This window comes from Monodon monoceros, unplaced genomic scaffold (assembly GCF_005190385.1).
Source record: "Monodon monoceros isolate NGI ecotype Baffin Bay Population unplaced genomic scaffold, NGI_Narwhal_1 Super_Scaffold_18, whole genome shotgun sequence".
Lineage (NCBI taxonomy): Eukaryota > Metazoa > Chordata > Mammalia > Artiodactyla > Monodontidae > Monodon > Monodon monoceros.
Window position 1 is genome coordinate 47,158,446 of NW_021703774.1, and position 9,372 is coordinate 47,167,817.

Consider the following 9,372-nt stretch of genomic DNA (forward strand, 5'->3'; position numbering starts at 1 on the left):
AGGGAGTGATGGGGACTGCAGTGACCTTCCTGGCCCTCCTCAAAGCATACAAATTTAAATTGTATTAAAATATCGGATCATTCAACGAAGCACTTCTATTCAACTGAGCAAAAACTCTGCCCCCGTGCCCTTCTGGCAATGACATTTTTACAGACTCTAGTATTCTAAGAACTAACCCAGATGAGGCTGATTTTGCCAGCAAGTGACAGCATGTGGAAGGACATCCCCACTTGGTCTGACTCGTTCTGCATGGGGTTAGCTGCCTTTCAAGAGTTCAGAGAAAAATTGGCCACATGGCTTTAAAAATCGAACCAGAAAGCTTCAAGATTGAGACGTCTGGGGTTTTTTTTTTTTGTTTTTTATACAGAATTTGTCACGGATGTTGAGTGTGGTGTGAAAGCTGGCGAGAATGTTGGTGGCGTGTTTGAGTTATCATCTCTCCCAATCTGGCTGCCCCAGTCCCACCTCCCAAGATAGCACAGCTGCAGGGCTGTGGGCGGGAGTGATGGGTGGGATTTACAGGGCTGGGTCCTCCAAGCCTTTTCATTCACCACAGTCCACTGACCTTGCCATCAGAAGAATGGTTTCTGTAAAGCAACAGCAGTCACCCAGCCCTCAGGACCCCAGTTTCCTCATCTGTAAATGAGGCAGCTGGACCAGGAGGAGGGGAAGGGGAAAGGGAAGGAGAAGAAGGAAATGGCTGATGCACACCGACTCTTTACCACGTGCTGGGCACTGTGCATTTCCTCGTTTCATCACCTGAGAGCTGCTGGGGTCCACTGACTTATGCAGCTGATCCCAACCCTGACTGCACCCTCTGTGCCACGGGACTTCAGCAAACCTCTACGCCCTGCTGTAGACAGTGATGGCAAGTCACGGCTCTGGAAGGTGAGGAACCCAACATGAGGGGGAATACAACCAAACACTGGACTAAGTACTTGGCATGTTCTTCAGAAAGGTCAACGTCCTCATCCACAATCTAGCTAAGGAAGAAAATGAAACTCTGAATGCTTGAATATTTTTCCCCAGGTCAAATAACACATGGTTCAGTGTGATCAAAGGAAGGTGTGAAGGAGGACAGTGCCCAGATGACCTGCAACTTAACCAACCTGGGTTTTCACGGCCCATGAGGCTTTACACCCCAAGGGCGGACGCTGGTCTAGACTCAGAGCCCTGAGCTCCCCGGACCCCATAACGTGTCTGGGGGCTGTCAGAGGCCGGGTGAGCATCGAGATCATAATTATAACCATGTCAACTGTTCATTGAGCAATCATTCATTCATTCATTCATTCACTCACATATATTCACTAAGAGCCTGGGTGTCAGGCATTGCTCCCAGCACTGTGACTATGGAGGGGACAAGGCTGCATGGCACTTGTGGGGGGAGGCAGTCAACTGTGTAGGGTGATGTGACCCAGAGTTACCAGATGTCTAGTTTAGACTATGTGAAGGGCAGCCTCTCTGAGGAGGTGTCATTTTAGCTGAGGTCAGAATGACAAGAATGGACCAATCTTGTTAAGTTCTGGAGAAAGAACATTCTGGGCAGAGGGAGGAACCAGGGCAGAGACGTAAGCTGGCACGGGCCTGGCCTGAATGAAGGCAGGTGGGCGAAAGTATAGGGAGGAAGGGAGAGAGTGGTCGGGATGAGGCCAGAAGCCACCCAAAGACCAGGTGGTGTGGGACTTCGTGAGGCAGAGAAAGGAGCTCAGATTTTACTCTGAGTACAAGGGCAAGTTATGTCACAGAATCACGGTTAAATTTACATCTTTTATAAACATCCCTGTCTGGTGAGTGAACAGACACATTCCTGATTACAGAGAAGCCAACACGAGGGAGAGGCCAACAGGGAGGCCACTGCAGTGGTCCGAGTGACAGTGGTACAGAAGAGACTGGCAGCCGTGGGGATGGAGAAGTGCTCAGACTTGGAATATGTTTCGGAGATGTGTGGGTAGAGGGCTTACCGACTGATTGGAAGCGGGAGAAAAGGGCAGGAGAGCAATAAAGGATCCTGAGAATCTTTGGCTTGAGGCAATGCACAGATGCGATGCCATTTACAGGAACGAGGAGGCAGGTGGGGTCAGAAGAGGGTCAAGAGTTCTGCTTTAGCCTTGTTAGGTTCTCGATGCTGGTTAGACCACCACCAGTGTGGAGATGCGGGGCTAGCACTGGGCTACAAAAGTCAAGAGTTCTTAGGAAATCTCCATTCGGGAGTCATCTCTATATATGTGGACCTGGTTGAGGTCACCCAGGGAGACTGTGTAGGCAGAGGCGAGGCCCAGAATAACTCTGGGGCTCACCAACATTTTGAGGACCCACACCAGCATATGTGATATAATAAATATGGCCAAAATTTACAACAGATCAGCAAGTATTATTACTCTCCTCCACTCTAAAAATGCAGAGAGCTTACAATCAGCCCCAGGTCCCACGGTGCACAAGTTTAGAATCAACCCCACTAGTTTGAATTGGGTTCCTGTCACGTGCCTGTGCTGTGTAGTCACTGCAGGGGATGTCAAGGTGGGCAGAACGCCCCCGTGGAATAAGACAGGAGTTGAGGTCAGAGGGCCTGGTGTGAATCCTCATTAGCTGTGAGATCCTGGACAACTAACGTAACCTCGTCAAACCTGAGTTTCCTAGTGTGTCAAATCACATCTTTCTTTTTTTTTTTTTTCATTTTGCAAATATCTATTAAGAGTCTATTACGTGCCGGGTACTGTGCTAAGTGATGGAGACACAACGCGACTCAGACAAACTTCTCTGCTCTCCAGTCTAGTGGAAGAGACAGACATGTAAACAGGCAATTACAATATAGCATGATAAGTACTATGATTATGGAAATACTGTTTCCCTCTTCATAGAGTAAGTTGTACCAACCTACGCAGACTTTAAAGTTACACATATTTTCCTTTCTTCCAAATCCACATGCAATAATAGTCCCATATGAAATGTTTCCATTCTTTATAATAGTACCCGTGATTTCCATTAGAATAAATAACATGCAAAGCGTCTAGCACATAGCCAGTGCTCAATCGATAGCGGCAGCTGTCATTAAGGCTTGGGTTTTTTGACCTAACACCACCTCTAACTTTTGCAGCTCATTTTCCTTTCTGTAAATTAGAAATAATAGTAGCTGGTCCATAGGGTCATAGTGAGGGTCAGATAAGACAGTATATATGAAAATATTTTGGAAGCTTGAGGGAATTATATTACAGCATTAGTAAAACATGGTTTCATGCCCACTTGCTAGAGCTATAAAACTTAAGTGTTAAACAAAAGGTCTCATAACCAGTACATTGGGCCTGAGGAAACCTTTTAACAGGTTCTTTGGGAAATAACATTCCGCACAAGAAAATCTGCTTCATCCAAATGACCTACAGTCTGTCTTCAGGAAAACGGAGACCCTTTCCTTGAAGTCTCCTCCTACCCTCCCAACTCCCCCTCCCAGCATTTAGTTCCCCCAGGCAAAAGCAAAAATGCTGGAAACAGCCCAGGTTGGTTTCTAGTCTGCTTCGTGCAGCACCAGAGTCCTGAGTCAGCGCCAAGGAGGCAGGATTTGTAAAGCGGGTGGTGTGCGTGTGCCATAGGCTGTCAGCTGTGTGGGCGGTGGACAGGGCCTAGGGAGGGGCTGGAGCTGAGGGAGGAGCAGGAAGCTGGCAGGGCCACCGACAGACTCCTTCCTGATTTCCTACTGCAGCAAATCCATGCTCTGCAGAAAGACCAGGCTGCCCTGTCCTACTGCCAGGAGGAGCCTGTCTATAAAAGGTTAAGTCCGGAGAAGCCAGAAGGCAGAAGAGAGAAGAAGGCTCCATCTCCCCAAGGTGCACCACAGACACGGGGTCCTGAGCAGCCCTGAAGGAGGGCAGAGAACAGACTCCCCACTTCCTCTGCTCCACTTCCTTCAACTGGAGGGCCTTGTGCAGTCAGCAACCTGCACAACTGCACAGCTGACCCAGAGAACTCAGTTACCTCTTTCCCTGGAAGCTAGCTGATTGGAATAGGTATCAATTCCCCTCAGTGCATTTATTTCATCATTCATTCAACAAACAGTTATTGCGAGTCAACTACATATGGGACGTTATTCTATACACTGAAAATAAGCAAAGTCCCTGCTTTCAAGAAGCTTACATTTCAGTGCAGGGAGACAAATGTACACACACAAAATACGTGTGTGTGTGTCTGCGTCTGTGTCTGTGTGTGCATGTATCTCTATGTGCTTGTATGTGCACATATGTGTGTGTCGGGAAAATGATAGTAAGGCTATGATGAAAAATAAAGCACAATAAAGAGACCTCAACAGAGAGGGGTCAGGAAGGTCTCTCTGAGCAGGGGCCTCAGTGAAGTGGGGGGTGAGTGCTCTGAGGGGAAGAGCACTCCAGGCAGAGGGAACAGCAAAGGCGAGGGTCCTGCGGTGAGGTGGGTTCAAGAAATGGCCTGAGGCCAGCAGAGCTGGAGCAGATGAGTGGGGAAAAGATACAGAGATGAAGTCGAAGACGCCTGTGCATCTTTGCAGGGGAGAAGTCAAGGTCAAAGTCGAGGAGGGAGGTCACGCAGAGCCTTGTAGACGATGCTAAGGACTGGGGTTTGTTCTGTGGGGTGAGCGCCACTAGAGGGTTCTGAGCAGAGGACTGATGCAATGGGTTTCTGAAGACTCTTTCATGGAAACTCTATGCACTATCTTTCCAACTCCTTCGTAAATCCTTTCTTTAAAAAGAAAAAAAAAGGAAAGGCAAAAAAGGACGATTCACTGCAGTGAGGGCGACAAAAGCCTGATTGGAATGGGTTCCAGAGGGAATTGTAGGAGAAAATTTAGAGATAGAGCGAATAGACAAACAGGCTTATCATGCTCTACATGGGCACCAGACCTCCACGTGGAGTGTGATGAGGGGCTGGTCCACAGAAACAGGAGGAATTGCCTGGAACAGGGTCCAGATGCAGCAGGTGGTCAATGCGGGTGAGAGCTCATACAAACCTCTTTGATTGCTTCTATTTTCCCAGTGAAGTAGGAAAGCAATTGTGGTCATGAGCTAGGAATAGGCTGGCAAGAGATGCTGGGGTTTGAGAATGAAGGGAAAAGTGTGTGAACTAATCTCTAAAAGAGTGTGAGGGTGGATGAAAAAGGAAAAGTAGTGGGATTTCTGGGCAGCACTAAGGGTGGACCTGAGGTAGGGGTCACAAATTTACAGCCAGACCAATGAGCACAGCTGTGAGTTTTGCTATAGCAATGTTCAGCTGCCCAGGTGCAGGTGAAGAAGAGGTGGCAGGTGGGATTTAAGCAGGGCTGGAGTTTTGCCAGACCAGTATAATGGAGCACCAGAGGGGCAAGGAAGTTGAGGGTGAAAACAAGGAAGTGATCACCACGATGGTGAAGCATGAAGTGGGCTACCGAGCAACTTGGGAGTCATCCAGCATCCTGGCCCTTGGCTACTGATCGGCTCTATCTCAGAAGGTGGCAGGAGAAAGAGTTGAGAGAGTAGGAGGAGACCTCAAGTGAAATGTCACCATTTTTCTCTGGAAAGTATTTTTGGTGCTTACAATGGAGTTTAACTTGGTAAGATGGGAAGTGAGGATACGGCTGGGGAGGGGGCAGTGACAAAGTAATAGGATCAATGTCTTGTGGAGGCCGGTGAGATTAAAGAATCTTGGAAATGCAGCACCAGAGGGAGTGAACTGGACAGAAAGGAGGTGATGGTCAGACAGTGGGATGAGTGAAACTGAGACCGTGGAGCAGTGCAGTTATGACACGGTCCAGGCTAGCCAAGGAAATGAGGTCTCAGCTGGAAGCATGGAGCAGAATCATCGGGGAGAAGAGGTTAAGGAACCAAGGGGCCAGGGTACAAGAAGAGTTATCTAAGTGGATATGGAAATAACTAAGAACTGCTGGCAGGAGAAGAGATGGGGAGAGAGGCAGTAAACCAAAAGCTGAAATCTTCGTGGCATGAAGGAGAGTGGTCTGGGCGTCTGTAGATGGCTGCAGCAGGAAGGAACAGCAGGGGGTGGTATCTGATGCCATGAGCTCCAAACTGGCGTTTCAGGACAGGTATGAGGAATAATGGTCTGGAAGCAACAGTGAGAAGCGAGGAGACACATACCCCACCTTCAGGCTCAAGGGTACAAGGCAGTGTGGGAGGGAAGACCCCCATCACGTGACGCGGCTGCAGGTCAGGCAGCATTCTTGGGAGAGAGGCAGGTTCCACTTAGAACAGGAGGTGAAGGGACTGTCCAGAGAAGGCTCTTGCTGTTGATGGAACATGAGTCCTAGCCAGTGCGATATCAGGGAATTTGGGAATTTGGGGAGAGGAGGAAGGGGATCAAACTAAGGCATGCACAGAGCCTTGTGGGGAGGGAGTTTGTGGTGAGGAAAAGGTCTTGGTGGTATTGACCACAGAGATCTCCAAACAGGCTGCAGTGATGGCTGTGAGTGCTGGGGAGCAGGGAGGGTGTGGCCATGTCACTCCCACTTTCTCCGCAACCCACTCCATCTGGGACCTTGCCCCATCACCCTGCTGAAATTGTTCCCATTAAGGTCACCTCCATATTGCCAAAACCCAGTGATTCCTCTCCATCCTCATTTTATTTGACCTTTCAGCAACATCCTACACAGACGGTGTTCTTTCTGACACACCCTTCTTTTTGATTCTCTGTCCCTGTGCCCTCCGGTTTTCTTCCTACCACTCCAGCCACTTCTTCTCACCTCCTTTGTGGGCTCCTCCTCTACCGCTAGTCTTAGAGGTTGACATGACCTCAAGCCATTGGTGTGTCTGCTCTGGCTCACCTCCTCATGGACCCGCCCTGATGAAAGCACAGTCTCCCACCATCCCCACAGTCACTCCATCCTCCAACTAGCAAACGTTTAACTTAGAGAAAGACCTAAGAGTTATTCACAAATCGCTAGCCATGGTGAAGCTAAGTTTTCAGCGAGTGTTGTAGGAATTCTTGAGTTAGGTCGTATGACAGGCATTGAGTGACATGAAGAATGTGCAAGACAGTCTCTGCCCTCAAGCTGTTCAGCATCGTCTTAAGAAGACAAGACAGAGGTGCATAAAAATATAGTACTTCTGGAATACGAAGAAATACCAACCATCAGAGTTGTACCGTATTCAAATGGTCATCTACTTTCTCCTACTCATTTTTCAAAGCCATGATGAGATGACTTACCACCTATAAGGTCACCCTGGGAATTAGCCCCATGTCTCTCAACCCCCAAGCCAGTGCCCTTGCCATGGCATCTCAATGGGTGGTTGAGATAAGGAGTACTGCGAGAACTAGAATAAAAGGCACTGTGCCTTCAGAGTTAGAAGCATGGATTCTAGAACCAGACTTCCAGGGTACAAGTCACTAACGAACCTCAAACCACATTAACAATGCAGTAACTATCAGAGTGACCTTGGGAAAGTCACTTAACTTCCCTGTGTCTCGTTGGTTAAATGTGGACAATAATCGTACCTACCTCATAGTAATGATGAGAAGTAACGTGAGTTAGGTAAGGTGCTTAGAATGTTGCTGGCACTTAGAGAGCTACGTTAGGTTTTTAAAACTAAGAGCACTGGAAGATGATCAACAGGAGAGAAGGCCTGTTGAGTGCTGAGGGCCCAACTCCTCTCTGAATCCCAGGAGCCTGGTACATGTCATTGAATGAATGAACTAACAACCATAGGAAGAGACCACCAGAGATCAGTTAATCTACCCCCATTTGCACCATACAGGATGTCCACCAAAAGCAGGTAGGTAAATTCCACCATGACCGGCACCGTCAAAAAGCACCTGTTGCTAGCCTAACATCTAACAACTCAGTCTAAGGCAAGAGAGAGAAAGACATACAGATCACAGGACACGCAAACATGCAGAATAAACACTGGCATCCGAAGGACAAAGTCCCTGGGTGGGATGTAAATCTGGAGTGACTGAGAATTAAATGAAATACTATCTTCCTCTACTTTATGACTCCTAGGAATAAAATCCCAGTCCCCAATAAGCATCAATCAGGGTAAAGGTAGCCCAAGACAGAACACATATCCTTTTGCTCTACACAAAAAGATCAGAAATAAAGTCATGGGGGGGTGGGGGGGTGGGGAAATCCTGGTCAATCTCTTCTATCCACTGAAGCCCTGTCCCCAAAAGTAATCATTCACTCAAGAATGACACCAGAAAGAGGAGGGTTATAGCAGCAATTCCGGAGGGAAAAACGAGACAGATGCTTCCCAGTTGGGTGGATTCTCCATGGTTTATAGAGCTCCTCTTCTCAGGGAAGCTCAGGGTGTGAATCAGAACCCAGTGCTTTCTGCCCAGGCTCTCGGTAAATTAGGTGTACTTCGTGGGGGGATGGGGAGGGCGGGCTCCAAGTGAACCAGCTGTAGGCCTCAGTGAGGCTCCGTGCAGCCTAGGGCTGATCAGTGAGCTCAATCGGGTCTGACCTCAGGGACCTACCTCGGAGGGTCAAGCCCCTCTTTGGCGGGAGCAGCGATAGATCCATCTGCCTCGCTGGCCCATCCGTTCCCGCGGGACCACCGACCCGGTCCCCACGCCCCCTCAGCTGCTCCCTGGCCACCAGCCGGGCTGACGCCGTGCTCCCCAATCCCGCCCGCCGGGTACTCACTCCCACTCCTTGCGCCGCGCCTGCGGGGTGCTTTGCATCTTGTGCGCCTCGTGGGCCTTGATGATGTCGCGCTGCTCGATAAGACCCCCGCGCCGCCGCTTCATCACCTCGGGGCTCACCGGGAGGAAGGGGCTGGAGCCGCCCTCCCAGCCTGGGCCCTCGCCCTCCTGCACCGGGAAGAAGTTGTCGAAGCCGGCGGCGGAGGCGCGCGGGGAGGCCGGCAGCATACCCGCCTCGTCCGAGGCTTCGGCCTCGAGCAGGGCGCACTGCTGGGGCCGCCATGCCTCCTCCTCGGGCAGGGCCAGGACGTGGCGGTGGCGGCGGCGGCCCTCGGCCCCGGGCTCAGGGCTCCCGCCCGCAGCCGGGCAGAGGGCGGGCTCCAGCAGCCTGCGGCCGGGGCTCAGTCCACGCATGTCGGGCACCATCACAGAACATTGCTCTGCGCGGGAGGTGGGCGAGAGATAAGGGGAGGGAGGGCGGGGAGGGGAGGGGTGGGCACGAGGGAGATAGAGAAGAGAAAGAGGTTAATGACTTTGTCGTCCAGGGCAAGGCTTCCAGCCTGGCCCAGAAACTGGCACACAGTAGGAACTCAATAAATGATCGTTGAACTCAGGAGCATCCATTGTGGACCAGGCTGTGTGCCACGTGCTGGGTGTCTAGAGTCAAACACAGTAGACTTGATTTTTGCCCCATGAACTTCAGTCTACCGCAGAGGACAGACGTTCAAGAAATAACTGTATGCAACTGTGATAAATGTCTCAGGGTGCTGCTATCAGGAG

At 50.1% G+C, this 9,372-nt stretch overlaps 1 protein-coding gene across 1 annotated transcript in view; it reads right to left on the reverse strand.

Annotated features, from left to right (window-relative positions):
- Positions 1–8,947, reverse strand: part of CACNA1E (calcium voltage-gated channel subunit alpha1 E) — a 367,243-nt gene extending 358,296 nt beyond the window's left edge. Inside the window, exon 1 of the mRNA XM_029227981.1 lies at positions 8,594–8,947. Coding sequence (XP_029083814.1) covers positions 8,594–8,820 — 227 coding nt within the window. The 5' untranslated portion in view covers positions 8,821–8,947. The remainder of the gene's footprint in view (positions 1–8,593) is intronic.
- Between the last annotated feature and the right edge of the window lie 425 nt (positions 8,948–9,372).